This window comes from Phoenix dactylifera, chromosome 10 (genome assembly GCF_051530095.1).
Source record: "Phoenix dactylifera cultivar Ajwa chromosome 10, Ajwa_hap1_PhDact_Kaust_v1.1, whole genome shotgun sequence".
NCBI lineage: Eukaryota > Viridiplantae > Streptophyta > Magnoliopsida > Arecales > Arecaceae > Phoenix > Phoenix dactylifera.
The window spans coordinates 25,002,465-25,022,620 of NC_143199.1; the positions used below are offsets into that span (position 1 = coordinate 25,002,465).

The window sequence follows — 20,156 nt, forward strand, 5'->3', positions numbered from 1 at the left end:
AGATTAGCTAATTAACCATGGATTATAATTATCCGTTATTTGTTTGCTACTCACTTTACCTGCCATAAATGTTATGATGGAGAAATATGTTGTTTGATTGAACGATGGTAGCTGATCGGTTAAGGACTTTGTAACTTCGTTGACAAGAAGATGAGTTAAAGTGTGAACTAGAAAAGAAATTGGAGAGCGAAGGGAGCTCTCCCCTGGTTATCTTTATTTCACCTTCCATGAAACGAAGATTACCGAGTTAGCCTCCTTTTTGACACATCGACCAGTTATAAATAACATGTCATTTTAAACTAGCTTACACTTCTTTCCCTGGACCATTACATTTAGTTTGCATGTAATTGTGCTAGTATGCGCAACAGGGGCTGATGGTAAAATGGCAGTGAAACAAAGGAATGGGTAGAATTACGATTTTTTTTCCAATTTATCCATGTCCAAATGCTTGGGATGACCGTGCAAGACTTGAACATGGAACCTCCTCCTGTTTTCACTGAAACAGTGCCCGGTTTTTGACAAATGTTTTTCATTTTCAGAAAATTAACATGGCTTTTATTGTCTACTGTTGAAGGCTCAGTGTACAAACATAAGCTTATGCAATTCATAATATAGAGACCACAGACTAAACGCTCTGAAGCAATTAATGCTTCCAACCTCCAAACTGTCGGCCAATATTGGTAGAAAGGAGGCCCCCGCAATGCATTCAGATAATTCTAAATAAATCTTCACATTATATGTGAAGATTCTAATCTACCACTATAAACTCTAATTTCATAGACTACTAACTCTACCTAAATAAGAAATGAAAACCTTAAGACCTTATAATAATTTCTACCGTATCAAACTACAGATATGTGCTCTACTTCTGAGAGATTATGAATATATTCATGCAACAGAAAGCTTGGATTGTTTTCCTAAACGCTCCTAGATAGTCTAAGCCTTGACTTTCTGCAAGTGTATCGAAGCTAGATTAATTACAACTCGTTTCAGGCATTGATGACCTCTAAGTTATACTGTTGCCTGTTGGAATCAAATTATAGCCATCTAGGTCTAATCTGCTGCGGCAAATTGATGGAATCCAAGAATGACAACCTATGCAAAATATAGTAACTGAAAAACAGAGAAGGTCCCTGGCATGGCTAGCAACTGTTCTTGATATAGAAATGTTTTCTGAGAAATATTTCATCAGATAATAAGAAGTACATCATCAGTGCAAGGTCTAAATAATATAGATTAGTTTGGTTCCAATTCTCACTAATTGAATTAGTTCATTTGCAGGTTCAGGGGTTGGATGTCCTAATATTCTAACCCAGCCAAACCATATATATATAGTTTATAAACTAGCATACATATCTTTTCATGCTTTATTGTTCCTATGCTCATGGTTCATGTTATATTTTGTCTTCTAGAATAATGTATCGAGTTTTCATGTTATTATTATATGTTTTGTCCTAAATTTGTATTAGCTAAAACTAATCCACAAAATGATTTGTATTGGGTCCAAACATGGGAAAATCGATAGTCACCAGTTTCATCTCATTTTAGCCTCTAACCTGAACTAACCCGACCCATGTGCATATCTCAAATTGGAATAAAAGCAGCGATCTCGAACACATTGAAAGCAAATTAAGGTCTTTCTTCTTTTATCACAAAATTGATTCATGGATGGGTGGCTTAGAAAATAGCCTAACAAATTGATGTTCAAGGTGTTTTCTACTGTTATTGTATGGAAACATAGTGGATATTAAGCAACAGCCATAATATACTACCATCTTTATGTTATTTAAATTAGGCACTATATATTAGTTAAAATAATTCTTCTAGTTTAATCAAATCTCTAAAATCTCTATGCTACATTTTTTGAAGCGACAAATCTCTGTGTTAGTTAAAATTGGAAATGATAACTTAGAGAAGTCATTTAAAAATTATTCGACTTATTTGATGGATCGATGATCAATATATAGTGTCATTATTTACTGTTACTCTCCATTGTTTCCCTAGTATTGGCCAATAATGACCATCATAACAGCTATCCCTTTTCTTCTCGTTGTGGGGTAAATCAGACTACATATACCCTGTGGGAGTCCAAGCATGCATTTCAACTTAATAAATTGTTCACACCTGAAGGATCTTGGTCATTCCAAATGATTCTAGTTGCAATATTATAAATAACCAATATTAGCAGCCCAGTCAAGGCTGGTTTCCTTCCCTAAAAGTACGAGAGATCTGAAAGCTGTTTGGGATGGCAACCGTGCTCCTAACGTCTATCAATATTTTTTGTCTGCACTACATATATAAATAACAGTGTTGAATATGAGAAATATTTTATTATGATTCTGTGTGCCATTTTGCCATCAGAAAATACACTTTTACCTCACTTACAATGCATAACTAATTTCTGTAAAATAAATCCTCTATTTTTTGAAAAATCAAATCAATAAAATTTTGATTTAAGAAATAGTTTTGCCTCTTTTTTTTTTTTCCTCAGTTGTGCATTATACAAATCTAATTGTTAATGTAACAACACAGGCCCTCATCCAAAAAAAAGCTAATTGAAAGGTATTGTTTGAGTTTCTTAATTCTGAATAAGTACCCAAGTCTACCTAGCGAATAACCAATGTGAGACTAAACAATACATCTGCACGGATCCTCACATATTTTTACTATTTAAGCTATGACATTATCGTTAGTTTAAGAGTTTAAATTCATTCAAATCTAATTACAAGCACCACGATCGGCCCATGGTCAGCCTCAATGGATCCATGCTGCAGTATACATTAATCCACATAAATTATGGATCAAATCCGCTCTTATATTATTTGTAACAATCTAAAACCTCATCTCAAAAAAGTTAGCCAGAAAGTATTATTTGGTTCCTTAATTTTGTATAAGTTTCAAAGATCTACCTAGTAAATAATTGATGCGGGATTAAATACACGTCTGCACGCGTTTTTACATCTAGTTTTTCAAAAAAACTTTCTAAGGGTTGATTTTCAAGTTGTTTTTCTGTTTTTTTTTTAATCACGCTATAATATAGCAATCAGTTCAAAGGTATTTTTTTTTTTTTTTGTCTCGTACTTTGTTTTTTAAAAAAATTAAAAGGTGGCCAGTTACATGGGAATAGCGTCCATATTGAAGCTTGGCACTAATTTGGGATCCGAGATACTTTCCAACACTTATTTGATGATTACGCTTGGCTTCCGTAGATGTCGTATGGCTGCATATCTCACAATTAATAAGTTGGTCCGTAACTGAATAATATCTTTATACAACATCTTCTCAGATGCTGTTTTGTTTTTATTTGTCCTACGAGCTCTTTCTTCCAAGTCTTAGCCATATTGCCAAGTGGTACGAAGCTAATACTCAAATTCTCTTCGGTGATCCAAATAATAGAACGAAAGAAGGAGGTGTATCAGATTCTAGCCGAATAACTTTTAGATTATCAATCCTCTCTGAGAATAAGAGATTTCTGAAAAATATTATATTATTTTAGCATAGGTGACATCTCCTTTGGCTTCCTTCCTCTCCAACCAGTCGCTTGAGAAAAAGAATGATCAACTCAAGATAATTAAATTAAAAAATACAAGTGGGTCAACCAATATCATTTGCACATGAATGGCCAATCATGTTTAAACGCATGTTTAAAGCATAAATCGGCATGATCTCTAATCATTTTTCAATAAAATTATCTAATCTTCGTAGATCACTTCACATACTTAGTAGTAATACTGGTGCTACTATGCTTTCCTTATATAATTTTGTGCATATATTTTTCTCTTATATAGACGAGTGCATACTCTATATTGGCTAGATATAACTCATAGTGTGTCAAAAAAAATATGAGCAGTAAAAATTTCTTTTCTTAAGATAATAAAATAATTTAAGGTATGGGATAGTATTTTCATATAATTTTGAAAAATCAAAACCAAAACTAGTAATTTGCCAAATAAGTTTCATAACTTTCTCTCTCGAATACAACTACCAAGAATTAAATAACTAAAAAATTCTAAATTAACTATGATGTTTGAACATACACTTTGTTGGAACTAAGGAATAGGTTATTCAATCTACAAATTATCTATTCTGAACTCGAACAAAAAAAAAAAAAAAAAAAAAAAAAAAGCTTACAACTGCTACTTGTGAATAGCTCTTTTGTTACTAGAAGTTTAGTCCCTTCCAAAACTTCTTTAGATCTCGAACTAACTTGTTTATAAGTCTTTTCTGGGCTCTAAGAGGAGAGAACTATTTAATCTTGAATTTTGAAAATTATTTTGTTAAAATAAATATTAGTTTATTTTTTTAACAATATAATCATTTTTTACTAATTGTATCTAATAATAATTTTTATAATTAAATATTTCATTAATTAGCTTGCTATTTCTGACACAAAAGCACCCTCTTTTTCTCAGCATCACCCTACATTCCCTTTGTAATTTCAGCCTTTGAGCCACTCCTCTCCACTCCCTGCAGGCAGAAACCTAGCGTTCCATGGGATAGTACCACTCCCTCCTTTCTCCATCTCACCTATTCCTGTTTTCTCTCTGCCCCTTTACCTCTTATCGCTCTCTCTCTCTCTCTCTCTCTCTCTCTCTCTCTCTCTCTCTCTCTTATAGGGGTGCAGAAAAAAAAAAAAAAAAAGGTCTCCAGCCAGTTCCAGTGTACTTTTTTTTTTTTTTTCCCCAGCATACTTTTTTTTTTTTTTTTAAGAGGGGGGGGGGGGGGGGGGGGGACAAGCCCACCCAGCGTAGCAGTCCTCACTGGGCCTCCACCCCGCCAGAAAAATGTTCGATGTGGATAAAAATGACCGTGTATTGGGCACTCCAGCCGGTTTTACTCATACCCTTTCCATCCATGAGCTCGGCTCGGTTACTCCTTTGAGCTCTGGCACGAATATCACGTGTGAGTACGTTACAACTGGCATCACCGAAGCTACTAGCAGAGCGATACATCCTTCCAGACTCTGTGTCAGAGCAGGAAGCATCCGGTCTCTACAATTTAATCGATGCCCGTGCGTTTCGAACTTGGAATTACTTGGTTGAAAGTAAGGCCACGGCTACCATCTCGGTAGCGTTCCAGTGTACTTCCCCTTTGAATTCCCCGGCCAAAAAAAATTTCCTTCCGATACGTGTGCCGCGGGGAGCGCTAATTTGGGCGGAGCAGCAGGGGATCAGCGGGCGTCCAATCCGTGCTCCTTCTTGCTTGACCACCGATCCATGCTCGGAGCTGTTGGACGGCTACGATCGAGAAGTCACGTCGGTTATGGACCCCACACTGGGAGTTTGATCAAGATAAACGGCCGATAATCTGCCACATGGCATCGACGGAGTAGTGGGGCCCTCGTCCATTCATGGGTTCCTCCCGAGATTCGAGCCTTACGACAACGCCTGACCTCGCTGGAAAATTTCAATAAAGGGAGCCACATGCGTCGTCTCAATTACCGTAATACCCCTATATGGTTCACTTAATTACGAGGGTTCCCCTGGTCCACGGGTCAACGACGTGGGAAGCACGCTGGGGCTTACGACAGCAATCCCGGCTCCCCCGGTCAGCGGGTTTCCTGTAGGGGTTAGGAACGTAAAAAAGAAGCAAGATAGGGCCATTTTTGGATGGTTTCCGAGCTAGAGACATCCCTGGCAAAGAAGAACCAAAGAGATAGAAAGACGAAAGAAAGAAAGCTTTCTTTTGCTTGCTTAGAAGGAGAAGATGGAAGAGGAGAGGAAGATAAGAGGACAAGAGAAGAGGAGAGATTTGGAAATGGAAAGATATATAGAGAGGCAAAGGTGTTGACGAGGAGAGTACGATAACGTGGAGAGAGAGAGGGGGTGGAAGGGGCCCATCTACCGCCCATATGCGCGCTGTCTTTGCCATCCAAGCCCAGACTAAATAGCCCCAAAACCATCATCCATCTCCTTCTTTTGACCAACCCTTACCCTAAGCCAGTTCCAAAACTCCCCATCCTCCTGAACTCCAACAATTCCAGCCACCAAAGAGCAAGTACGTACACCACCAAGGAGGAGCAGCAAAGGAGAATGGAAATCTGGCTGGGAGATTCCGGTGGGGACTCCTCAGCTTCGTCGGGCAGTGCAAAAAAGGAGAAGAAGAGGGAGGAATACAGCAGTCTTTCCGTTAGTCTTTCCCTTTTCTCTTAATCAATTGAACGACCCTACCACTGGTTACCTATCTGCTTTCAACACCTTCTTCTTGCTCCCTTTCTTTAGTCCTCTCTTTGCTTCGGTTGCACTGTTTCATTTTCTAAGAAAATTGAGGACGAGAAGATAAGATAAAGGGAAGAACAATATAAGGAAGAATGGATCCGTTGGCGGCATCTGCACACGGCCACCACCTCCCTCCTCCCTTTCACACCCGAGGCTTCCACCACCTCCACCAGCAGAAGCACCTCCCACACCGCCAGCAACCGAAGGCCGAGGAGGAGAACAGCGGCAGCAGCGGCATGAACCATGGCGAGAAACGGGATCTCGAGGATATCAACAACAGTAACATCCACGACAACAGCGACAGGAACAGCGGCGAGGGGAAGGAGCTGGTGCCCGCACCGCTGTCAGGCAGTGGCGGAGAAGGGGAGATGACGCGGCGGCCCCGCGGCCGGCCCGCCGGATCGAAGAACAAGCCGAAGCCGCCGATCATCATCACGAAGGACAGCGCCAACGCGCTGCGGTCGCATGTGATGGAGATCGCGGCTGGGTGCGACATCGCTGAGACTGTTGCCACCTTCGCCCGCCGCCGCCAGCGCGGTGTCTGCATCCTCAGCGGCAGCGGCACCGTCACCAACGTCACCCTCCGCCAGCCTGCGTCGCCGGGGGCCGTCGTGACACTCCACGGCTGTTTTGAGATCCTCTCGCTGTCCGGATCCTTTCTGCCCCCGCCCGCCCCCCCTGCCGCGACCGGCTTGACGATCTACTTGGCCGGCGGGCAGGGGCAGGTTGTGGGCGGTAGCGTGGTCGGAGCCCTGATAGCGTCGGGCCCCGTGGTTATAATGGCGGCGTCGTTCAGTAACGCCGCCTACGAGAGGCTCCCTCTGGACGAGGAGGAGCCTGTACCAGCCCCGGGGCCTCTCGACTCCCCGGGACTGGTTGGCGATTCACCACCACCACCACTGCAGCAGCAGCTTCTAGATCCCAACACACCTCTTCTCCACGGTCTGCCGCCGAATCTACTCAATAATATCCAACTGCCGGCCGAGGCATACAGTTGGGCCACCGGAGGAGGCCGTCCCCCGTACTGATTGTACTGAGCTGCTCTTGTTTGTTTAGTCTCTCTACTAAGTTGCACTGTGAATGGAAGCCTTGCCGGAGACCCAACTAGCTGGGGTCAATTATGGTTGCAGTATTAAGGCTTTCTTCTCTCTCCTTTCTCGTTTTTATCATATTTAGATGCTTTCTTCTCTTTGTGCTGATTTAAGAATGCTTGTACAAATCTATGAATCCTTGGTGGTTTCAATTTGATGAGAAAGCTTAAAGGAATGGCCGCAACACAAAGAGCTAGGTGTTGAGGAAGAAGAGAACGGAAAAATGATGACCTTTTTTTTTCTTCTCGTAATTTCTCTCACTCCGTCTTCCGATCTGGTGCACTACATTTTGGCAGTGAAGTTTCACTCATTTTCTTACATTTCAGATCTTAATTAGTTGTAGCTCTTGATACCCTCTTAAAAGACCCAGAAAGGGAAAACCGTGGAAATAAAGGAAAAAATTTAGAAAATTATCCGAAAGGAAATGATTCAATGTACTTGTGCTCTAGTGATTTCTTTCTGTCAACTATGAATATGTTACACTGTAGCTGCATCGGTTTCTTCGCTGCTGCCCTACAAACTCCGACCATAACAGCTCATTTCATACTCCTCTTTTCTCTCAGTCCAAGCTATCATCACCTAATCCACATTAGCCAGCCTACTCAATTTTCTAGTACGCAACATAACAAAACATAAAACAACTCTAAACCCTTGTTCTCCCTTGGCAGCATTTTCTTTGGAGAAGAATATTATTAATGCAAAATCTAGCACTATTATCGGTACAGTGCACCTTATTTATCGCCATTTTTTAGTTGGCCTTTCTGTTGTGTTTGTTAATGGAAGAAAAAGGAAATGGAGCAACTCGAGGCTTGATTTTGGATTGGTAAAAGGTTCTTAGTTGGAACTTTGAGGGTGGTAAAGCCATGCAAAGAAAAAGTGAAGGGGATTTTGTGTAGAAGGGTGTGAATGAAGAGAACTGGGCTACACATGCGCTGCTCTGAAGAAGCTCCTTTTCGAGGCAAGAAGAAGGACAAGGACATGGGCGGCAAAGTTCTTTACTTTTCTCAGGACTTAGAGACAACCCCCCCGCAGCAGCAGCAGCACAGATGGAGAGAGATCCATGGGTTTCTCTTTCTTTCCGCCAGGTTCTTCTCCTTTGCCTAATGGACACCTTTTTTTCTTTTTTCCCTTTCTTCCATCCATCTACCTCGTCCCTTTGCTAGAAGATCTTGAAACGAAGTATGCGGTGATGTTTTATCGTAAGAAATTACTTTGAACCATCCTTTTTTTCTGCCATTGGTTAAGGTGCTCTTCCTTAACCCTATATTTCCTGTAGATAATGCAAGCTCTGCCGTTTTCTTTTGAAAAATCCCAACAACTGCTTCTCCATGGCAAATTGCAAGAGAAAGAGAACAAGAAGAGGTGCGCAGGATGGATGGAAAAAATGACAACTGATGTTGTCTTTAGAAGTTCCAAGTTGCTGCATATATAGCTTATACAGTCACCAAGATATCATTTCTTATATGAAGAATGTCTTCTTATATTAGTACATCAATTTCATAAACTCAATCAATACATGCATTTAGTATTCATGCAACTCTATAAGCCACTTCTTTAAATTTTCAATTAATATAGATTGAAATTCTAAAAAGAACTGAAACTAATCGACGCATGGAACTTTTAACACATTCATGAAACCAAAAATGCATGCATGCTATACATGCTGATTCTGGTGCTGGTCAAATTAATTAGTAGTCCATATGTCTCATTTCGTTATATGACTTCCAGTTTATCCAAAACAAATTACCTTCTAGCTAGGGCTAAAAGACACAGACAGGTTTCGGCATTTAGGTTTCATTCATTTAGTCAAACAAGGAATGCCGTCATGATGATGAAGTAAATAAAAGAAATTGATTGGTAGAAGTTTAATAGTCTCTGTTTAATGCATTTAGAGATAGGATCCAACCTTAGACAAATCGAACAAGAAGTTGATTTTTTTCATGGGGAACATAATTAAGTAGATTTTGCTTGAGCCTCTCTGAAAGTTTGGTTAAATGATTTCAGAATACCATTTAGTTTTCCAGAAATCTTGGAATACCTCTTGCTTCATTTTTTTTTCACGACAAACAGGAAAAAACAAAAGAAGAACAAAAAGAAAGAGGAGGTTCTGTTGGGGACTACTTCGTAACAGTGCATTTGAAAGTGTGTATCGACATATGGTTAGGTCGGATCCTTTATTGCCTAACTTAGAATCTTCAGTTGAGTAAATGCGAAGATCTAAGAATTATGATGTGGCAGTTAGATTAATTTAACCAAGAATTTATCTCATCTGAGGATTACAACATGACAGGCTTTATTATCTTTTCTTAAATATTTATTAAACCTGAACTCCAAAATTTTATTCTTCGAGGCTCTTATCATTCATCTCTGCAAACTTCACAACTATAACTGCTCCTACATGAAATTAGTATATCTTGCTTACTTTGATTTTGCCTGAGAGAAACAAAGAAGTACGCCTTCCATAATTAACAGTATAATTATCAAGTAATATGAATAATAAAACTTTAATTAGATAGGAAGATCATAGCCAGATAGATTAGTTCTCATGTTCATTGCATTAGGAGAATACAGCCATCTGTATATATATTACTTCTCAAGTGAAATGCCAATCAGCCATAACTGTTTAGTATCCCCCTCCACTTGTGGAGAGGTCCACTGTTTCAACCATGGTAATGGCATCCCCACCATATTTCAAAAAAAAAAAAAAGTTGAAAAAAACAAAGAACATCAACATGACTATCCAAAGTCCCCATTCTGAATTATATATATACACAATGATCTTAGTTTTCAAAACGAGCGAGAGCCTTCCATTTCTGAGATGGAAGACGTGGCAGCAATTAGTGTATGCACAATTCTTTGCAGTGCAGAAATCCGAGCTCATAGATCACTGCTCTATGACAGTAATATATAGGGAATCATGGTGGATGAAATGTTTCATATCACTCTTGCCATGTTTAATCTCCATAATGGTTGATTATATCCACAAATTAAGGGCATTTATGCATAAGTTGTTGCTTATTTCTTCACCTATCTTGAGGAACCAAAGCTAAAATGGCAGATACTAATTGGTCAACCATAAGATAAAAACAAAGCATATGAACTTTAAGTGTGATTGGTTCTATCACTTGTCATCTTCATAGTCCCAGATATTTAACCATCTGATAACTTACATTTGAAGCCACATTATCATCTGTCCCAGCTTTTGACCAGTGTTTAAAATTTGAAGTCTTGTTCATCTGTTGACCTGAATCATATCAAAATTCAGAAGAGTTAGATTTAAGTTATCACCATATAATTGCAAAAAATATATATAATATCATAGCTAAGGATCTCATCCAAAAAAGCTAGCCGAAAGGTATTAATTGGATTCTTTCACTCTGTACAAGTATTTAAAATCTACCCAGTACATATTCGATATATATATGACTAAATATGCTTGAGTCGTCATATACTCCCCCAATTTAAGCTCCGACATCCTTGCCAAGCACCATAATCAATCTGTGCTGCAGTGTCTCCTAATTCACATAGGTTATGGGTCGGATCCGCTCTAATACTATTTGTCACAACTCAAGATCTTATCCAAAAAGGCTAGTTTTGGAAGATAATATTTGTGTTCTTTGGCCTTGTATAAGTACCAAAATTTGCTTAGTTGGGACTAAACACATGTCTGTATGGATTCTCACATATAAGCTATATATATATATATAAGTTCTAGATGATTTTAGTGCGTGTTAAATCCGGCCAGGTTAAGTCCCCAATCCAGCAAGGACTCCTGTTTCTGCAAGTGACTAAACCAATCAGCAGGCCCCAAAGAAATAGTTTCCTGTTCTTTTCTCCTACTGTTTATCTTCTTCTTTTTTCTTGTAATCATACTGTTCTTATCTGTTCACAAAATCACAAAACCTCATATGAGCTAAGCCAGATGGCCTTCAATGCATGCCCATCCAGATTTCTACACAGACCAAACTCAAGTTGCCGTACTTTGTGTGGAAAGCAACCTCTAACCCAACAATATTGGACTATTAATCTCCAGCGTCACACTCGGCACATTTGGCCTACAAACCGAATAACCCCTCCTCTCTCTCTCTCTCTCTCTCTCTCTCTCTCTCGTACTTTTCGCTCACTGTTTCCTTGCTTACTTGGTCCATTCTCTCTACTTCCTTGCACCAAGAAGCAAGAGATAATCCCAGATGCAAACAGAAGCTTGTGAACTCAGTCCTCCACACCCTCTCAAGTGGGGAAAGAGACAGAGGAGCGGTTCCAACTCCCAAGCCATTAGCATGACCATATTCTGGCTCTCATATTTTAATCACCCCTACCCCTAGCTCTTTGTTAAAGCAGCTAATCCTTTAATTAACGTTGTCCAATAAACAATTACTTGCAAGCACCAAGCTAACCAAAGGGACCACCACGCCAAGGAAACAGCCATGTCCATGTGATCGGCACCAGCAGCCGCCTGGAATCGGCACGAGGTCGTAGGCCTTCGTTTTCGTTGAAGTCCACTTTCCGTGCCGGAGGTGACCGGAGGAGGAAAGAGCTCCCTTTGCGAGCTTAAATTATTCTTTGGCTAAGCGAGCATCGATCGTAGGCGCTATTTTATTCGCTGGCTGCCGACCATTCCCATGTGAGCGATGGCGATCGCTTTGGACCCATCCTTTGTCCTTCTCTCGCCACCCCGCATGAGCCCGGCCGAACAAAAGCGCCACCTTACGTTGTCAACGATCTACCACCTTCACATTGATTGCGATGGGTAAATGCGGGGAGTAATCCAAGATATCTCTATGGAGCCAAATGTTTCAGATAATATTTTCTAGCTAGTTTTTTATGAATTGCTATAAATGATATCGGAGCGTACTTAGTTTATGATCGATGTAGATTAGAGAACAATGCAGTACGATTCTTTTTGACGCTGACCACAAACCAATCACAATATTTGTGACGATCCGATATAAAAATTCGGACGCTCACATCAAACTTCTATTTGATGGAACTATATTCATTTGGTAGTTGTTTGCTTTCCCAGTATAGCTGTAAAGATCCGTGCGGGCGTGTGCTGGATAGATCTTGGGTACTTATGTAGGATCAAAGAGCTCAAATAATACCTTCCGACTAACCATTTTGGATGAGGTCCTGGGTTATTACAAATGGTATCAGATCGGACCCGACTCATAACTTATATGGACCAGGAGACATTGCAGCACGAATTCCTTGTGGTTGACCATGCGCCGATAGTGGTGTTTGTGAATAGATTTGAAACTTTAGCCGGATGAGGACGTCAGGGCTTGAATGGAGGGAGTATGTGAGGATCCGTGCGGACGTGTGTTTAGTCCCAAATTAGTTATTTGCTGGGTAGATCTTGGGTACTTATACAGAATCAAGGAGCCCAAATAATACCTTCCGGCTAGCCATTTTGGGTGAGGTCCTAGGTCGTTACAATAGCTCTTCTTACCTTTGATTTTGAACAGCGGATAATGCTTTGTTATCCTTTTAACAGCGACCCATATGAGACAAAGAAATCCTCCGAATGTACTTGCTAGCTAGGGTGATATTTCACAGCGGTTACCATGTACTTAATTTATTGATAGAATCTTGCCTTCATTCAAACCACATAGCAAGAAGTTCGGTGTTGGATGTAAATTGAATAGACAACGGCTTCAACAAAAAAGACAACGGCTATTAACTATATCCTTTAGTTATTAATTATGAATTTTGCCAAGCATAATTAACTGAAGAGTAGAGATGGCAGTCAATGAAGAAAAGAAGCTTTAATTCAAGTAACATATACGTTGGAAACTTTGCATGTGCCATAGTTTCAACTTTCAGGAGTGGTTGTATATCTCTTCAGAGGTATAAAAGTCTATGACGCCTCTTGCCAACCACTCAGGCTCACCTGCCCTCGCATCAGCTGGTTTCTTTGATTGCAAAATTGTTTTAGAAATTGAAATCAGATAATTAATTAGGACTTACATGCCATGAAGAATTTGGAATGCGATGATCATGTCGACTTGATTTTTTTTGAAGATTATATTCTATGCAAATGCTGCTAATGTGAATATTCTAAATTCATACTTCGGAATCAATCGGATTGCTACCTATTTGCAGCAGCACCTTGGGAACTTCAAGCTAATATAAATCCTCCTAGAATATTGATTTATCTTGAAGTTTAAAGTGTTGTTGTCCGTCCATCTCCCTAACAAATTTTGATGTTTAAGTGTTCTTATCCCTCAAAAACTCACTGCAGACATTAGGATGCTGGAGTTTCAATCATAGGCTTTACTCACAGAGGTTTGGCCTTTCTCACCCTTGGTTGATGCTGCTTCATAATCTTAGGCGATACCAAGCCTAAGTTAGAACTGCTGATTGTTTTACATATACATACATGTAGACATACACACACATACATATATACATATATACAAATTAAAAAAGGATAACATAAAATAGTGATCATAATGTACTAGATTATAGCACGGAAAAGCACTTGGTAGTAATTATATTTAGCTAATACTTGCATTCTACAAATATTGTGCACATATATCTGTTTCCATTATGAAATTTATAGGGCCAAAGTCTGGTCAAGAACGGGCTATCCTTGTTGGCTTTGTACCCATTGAGGCCCGTAGTGCGAAGAGTAAGGTAACTAAACAATTGTTTTATAAGAATAGAATGGGATTCAAAGTAACTGATTTCGTTGAGGGGCTCTGGAATAAAAACAGGGACCCAGCCAGCTATGTTGCCGAAGTTTCAATGCATGAGATCTTTGCTTTCTGCAACGTTAGGAACCATGTATTCTGCCTACCAGATAACAAGGTAGAATTTTTTTTCTTGAAGTGATTGCATGAGAAGGATGACATTCCTGCAAGAAATGGGGGCATTTGGTTGTACGGAATGTTAATCAAGTGTGCAAACGAGTTGGGCTTCTTCAGCAAACAACCAATATAAAACTAAACACATACTAGCATGGCCGTGGATCCTCGTATACTCTCCATTTAAACCTGGCATCCATGCCAAGCCTATGATCCAAATTCAATCAAATCTAAACATAAATACTATGATTAGCCTATCGTCAAATCCAAACATGCTCATGTTACAGTGTCCCCTGGTTATACATGGGCCATGAGCCGGGCTCGCTCTGATGCCATTCATAAAGATTCGGATTTTTGCCCCAAAAAATCTAGTTGAAACGTATTATTTATATTCTTCAGCCCTTTAAAAGTACTCAAGATCTTTTTGGTGCCCAACCAATGCCATATTAAGCACACACCAGCAGAGATCCTGGTACCAACACACCATGACAAGGTTGTGATCCTACAAACCAAAGCTCTTCTCCTTTTTCACAAAAGAACTGGGCTCTGACAGGCTTGCTGGGCTGAAGTTAGATTCAATGGCTCTGACAGGCTTGATGCCTATATAAACTCACAACCTTATTCAACAAGATCTGCACTTAGGTTCTTGCCCCATATATATTTACAATGCAGCATATATTCTTTTCAAGTTTAGCATGATCTTTGATAAGTGGTCTTCTCTATTCTGGACAGGTAAACTGTTAGTGTACAAGAGCTCACCATAAGTTGCTGCTTTAAGGCAGTTCTGCTATAAAGGAGAGAAGCTGTCATTCAGAACAGAGGTCCGGTAGATTCCTTTCACTCTCTTCAGTTCACATCGTTGTGATCAAAACACTGCTGTGCAAAATCCTGATACATAAGGCTGTTAGATTTGGTGGGCCTCCAAGATCTATTTTCCTTCTTGCACAAATGTGGTTCTGCAGTTATTTTTTTGTTGGAAGAATTAAAAGCGCCAGTGGTGCAGTTCAGTGTTTGGTGCAACCTCTTCTTTCACACACCATGGCAGGAAACTCAAGGCTGATCAGAGATGCCCAGCTCTCTTAATCACTAAACACTATAGCTTCCATTAAGGTTGCAAGGTCTTGGAGTTGACTCATTTGTTTTTTTGATAGGGGACCAAAGATCAGATTGATTTGATGCTTCAACCTTAAATTTGTTCATAAAATGGATGCAACTTACTAATTTAAGAAGGATTCACCTTCCTTTGCACGATTGGATTGTGCAATGGGCACTTCGAGATCTGCGGTGTGCGAAACACACAACCCGAACCCAGTCTGAAAATCCCTTCTTGGTTTTAAGATTTGTGGGCCTTCCATTTACCCTTGGTCTGAGAAGCTCATTGATTTCTCTAGGCAATGTTTGAAGTGAATTTAACTGTCACTGGTGCTGAACAAAGTGGAATCAATTAGTTTTACTTTGTTAAGTATTTATGTCCTATGGCACACCATACTTATATATATTATACATTAACGTGTTTCAGACTAATTTAATCAAACTTGCTTTATGTATGCTTTCAGTAAAAAAGGATCCGAGGAAGAGAGCTGGTTGTGCCCTAATAGTCTACTGTAGAGGGACCATCCTTCAGAATGCCATATTAGTAGCAAAATCCAAGAATAAGTGGAGGTTGTGTGTTCAAAGATCGGCACGGACTTAGTCTTATGGCCCATCACCATGAGGGCCTTTTGTTCACTCATTTCTCAAACAATTATGCTTTTGAGCACTACAACCATTTATTATGAGTTGTCAAAAATTTATCTGAATTATTTACAAACATCCAAATCATTGGCCCACCATTTATAAACAAGTAAGTTGAAAAGGAAGCATAAGAGAAGAGAATTATATTTCTAATTGTGTTTATAATGTACAGAAGTAGCCTTTAAATAGTAATAGAAGGTTGACGAAGTTTGGTAAGGCCGACTAAGTTTGGCACAATCCATTATAAATCAATCAACAATGATTCTAACAAGTAAGACCTACCGATTATCGAGGTATAATTGTTTGAGGATTAGCAATTAACAATCTGATAAACTTTTCTTTTAAGATACTTTCCTTCTCAAGTGCTCAAAAAAATTTTAGCAATAATTTCATAAAATTCCTGGCTTTCTAATGCTGCAAGAAGCTTGCAAGTATGGATCGGCTATGTATCACAGCTTGATCTGAGTGTTATGAGTTCGTCCCTGTATCGTGTACAAGGATGTCCTTCATCTCTCCTGTGGTCGGCACCTATTCACCTTCCAAAATTCTGAATCGACATCATTTAATTAATTTCCTCTGCTGCTGCTCCTTCTGCTGTTGGGTACACTAGGCTTGTGATCTTCTCTTGATGACTTTGATTCTTATAAAACCACATAGCTCTAAGCTGAATTGTATCCCTTACACTCCTAGCCATCTAATTACACTGGCTTCACTAGATCATTCATTTCACAACAATTATCGGTTGCACATGGCTTCACTAGATCATTCATTTCACAACAATTATCGATTGCACAATGCTAGAGCACCGAACTGAAATTTTCTATCATGATTCATATTTTTTAGCATTTTTTTTTTCTGAGACGGATGATTCATACAATTCTAGTACGGACACATAAAAAAAGATCGACAAATAACAAATTTCGAAGCGCTCTAGGCAGCGTCTTCTTTCCAATCTACAGGGCACCTTTGGAATGTTTGGCCACGTACAAGGCCATCCAGTCTACTGTCTTATTGGCTTCTCTATAAATATGCTTGGCTTGTAACTCCACATCGCCACTAACTATAGTCCGGATATCTCGAAGCAAGGGTGACCCCCACACACCAACATTTGTTTTTTTAAGAGATCACATCTCTTCTCTCATCATGTGGCTTCTCACATGGCATGCTAGTATGTCCTACCCATCATCCAAAGATTATTGATATAGTTCATCTGATGGGTGTCATCTGATATAATTGTCCTTGGTCTTTAGGTTGCATGGCACAAGGTTCTCAACAAATATGCATGATAACATTTAGCACCCTCTCTCTCTCTCTTTCTATGAGAGATGTTGAAGTAAACAAAAGTAATAGCCAGAAGACAGCTGTGGTGGTGATGTTATAGAGGAACCTTCCTTTTTGTGAAGGAACATTGTGTCTCCAAATAGTTCTGACAATAAATGGCGTGGTCCAACCTGGAGACCCGGAGCTGCTGGCCTGGTTCTGGAGTTGAATCCAAAAAGATAGCCATGGTTGGCTGCAAAAATCATTGAGGTCTTCCTTTTTAAGGACCCGAACCACTCCATCACTTAATTCCTTCCGGTCTGGTCTAATCTGAGTCAAACCGAAAAAGGGCCAGACATATCTAATATGTTCCAATATTAGTGGATAAGTTGCTGGCCATTAAAGAGAAGTGGGACATCGTTGTGGGAGGCCACTAAAGCCGACCACCTCACGTGCATCCGGCTTGCATTGCAAGAAGCCAGGAAGCACTGGATCATGCTACCGGATGTTTCGCTGGACTCCAACTTAGAAAAAAAAGTGTCATGCCCCTAATTTTTTATTTAGATTTTTTATATAAATATTCTTCTAAATATCAAATTTTGCATAAATATCCTTCCAAAATTTATATTTACATATATACCCTCGTAAAATACTTGTTTTACCATTTTACTTTTTTTTATTATTATTATTTCTGCATATGTATCCATGCTATCTAATGCCATTAAAAAATTAACAATTTTCAAATTAAAATGACTAAAGTATTCTTAATGGGTAGATGTGCAATAACAAAAAAAAATTATAAGGTTATCATGGTAGAGGATAAAAAAGTAATTTCAAATATTTATTTTTTTAATTAAAATAATATATAGTTTTTATTAACGGTGTTAGACGAACCGTTATATTAGGGGCATTTATGCAAAAATAGTGTTTTATGAGGATATAGAAATAAATATAAATTTTAAAAAGGTATTTATGCAAATTTGAATTTTTAGAAAGGTATTCAAGCACAAAACTCTTTTTTTTTATTTCTTTTGGATGAGTTAGGCTTATTATTTGAATCCATACTTCCTTTCTCTGAATGTTTTTTGTGCACCGATTTGGCGCTGTCGAATGCATTGAGCAACTCCTCGAGCTTTGTTTAAAGCTAAAACAAAAAAAGTTTTGGACTCGAACGTGTGAAAATTGATCCTATTTGTTCAAGATCAGTGCAATAAATCTCAAATAATGTTGTCGGATAATATTTTAATTAGTCTATTTTATTATTTAAATTAGATAAATACTAACTTAGATTCATACTGCTTAGGCTTTTTCCTCTACTCTTAGGAGAAAAGGAGGTACCTCGATATGTTTTAGATTTATTAGTCAAAAACAAGAATTTTATCGTAAGAAGTCTTAATCTCTTCGAAACGCGGAGCTGTGACCACTAAGGTAATGTCTAAGGCCCTGTTTGGGGGAGCTGTTGGCAGTAGAGCTGTTAGAAGTAGAGCTGTTATAAAAAGCTGTTTGCTGTTTGGTAACTACATTCGTAAAGTGCTGTGGTACTTTGTTTTGTGTTTGGTAAACAAACTGAGAAAGTACTTTTGTATGACAAAATTACCATAAAGGACATTGCATAGTATTATATAACAGAACATAATAAAACATAACATAAATTAATACATAAATATATGATATAGTATAATATTATTGTAATATAAAATAATATTATGTTGATATAGCATAATAGTGATATAATTATTAGAGTAAATTAATATTTGGTAATATAACATAATATTAAATTATTTAACATAACATATTAATGTATTATGATATAATGTAATATATATTATATTTATAATATAATACAATAACAAAAGTATAAACTATTATAATTATTAGTATAAATTAATTTCTCATAATATAACATAATATTAAATTATTTAAAATAACATATTAATGTATTATAATGTAATGCAATATAATACATTAATATGTTATTTTAATATGGACATTTTTGTCAAAAATACAGCTTTTCGAAAAAACTGAAACAGCTTCCTCCCAAAAGCTCCAAATTGGAGCTTCCTCCCAAAAGCTGTTTTCAGCTTTCCGCAAAAGCTGAAACAGCTTTTTGAAAAATTTACCAAACACAGTTTTTCATCTAAAAGTACTTTTGGAGGGCCAGAAAGTGCTTTCTGGCCCTCTAAAAGCTCCCCCAAACAGGGCCTAAGTCATCTTGAGTTAAGATCATCAAACCAATTAGTTAAGCTCTTATTATTAATTTTGAGCTGAATCCAATTTAGTTTTGAAGTAAGCTTGACGAGACCCATGCTTAATTAAGCTCCACTGGTTCAAACATCAGCTGGTCCCGACTCGCATCCCGCCGGTTTGCTCGTTCGAACCTTAGCGCCAAGCCAGGGAAAGCAAGGCTTATATGGCGGGAATTCAAAAAAAGGGAGCCCGGTCCCCGGTCCCCATCGTAACACTCTGGCAAACATGACGGGGTGGTGACGGGACTCGGCTGGGGCTCGCCTTGCGGCGGCTTTGATTCGGTGGGAAGCAGGCGTTGGGATCCACGTCCGAGCTGTCCGCCACGCGGTTCCCGTCACCGCTCCCTTTCCAGGTTTCATTACTCCGTGTCTCCCCGTCGTACCCCCTTACACGCCCCTTCCGTGGCCCCAAGAGCCATCTTCCCTCCGTCATTTCGCCGTCAACCACTCCACCTTCCTCTGACCTGCAAAAACAAACGGACGTCAAGTAACCCCCCACCCCCGTTCCCGCCATCCATCTCTACCTGATAAAAGAATTAAACAAAACTCAAGAATTAAGCCCCCATCCCTCCGACCTTAAAATATTTGGGCAACAGATATAAATGTTAAAGATCAATAATGCTGTAGATTGGATGGCTGCTTATGTAGCTTGTCAATCCGGAAGCATTTTATGAGCTGAAAAAAAAGAGCTAAAGCACTTTGTGATTGCTTATGTAGCCTGTCATTCTATAAATATCTTATGAGCTGAAAAGAAGAACTACTTAGGACACTCGGTAATTTATTTTTTTTAATTTTATTTAA

The 20,156-nt window shown here is 39.0% G+C and overlaps 1 protein-coding gene across 1 annotated transcript; it reads left to right on the top strand.

The window, feature by feature from the left end:
- The first annotated feature begins 5,626 nt into the window (after window positions 1-5,626).
- Window positions 5,627-7,729, top strand: LOC103717409 (AT-hook motif nuclear-localized protein 18). Its single transcript, XM_017845255.4, has one exon. It carries the CDS (start codon window positions 6,311-6,313, stop codon window positions 7,244-7,246), a length of 936 nt encoding a protein of 311 aa, XP_017700744.4. The 5' UTR covers window positions 5,627-6,310; the 3' UTR covers window positions 7,247-7,729.
- Window positions 7,730-20,156: the final 12,427 nt, after the last annotated feature.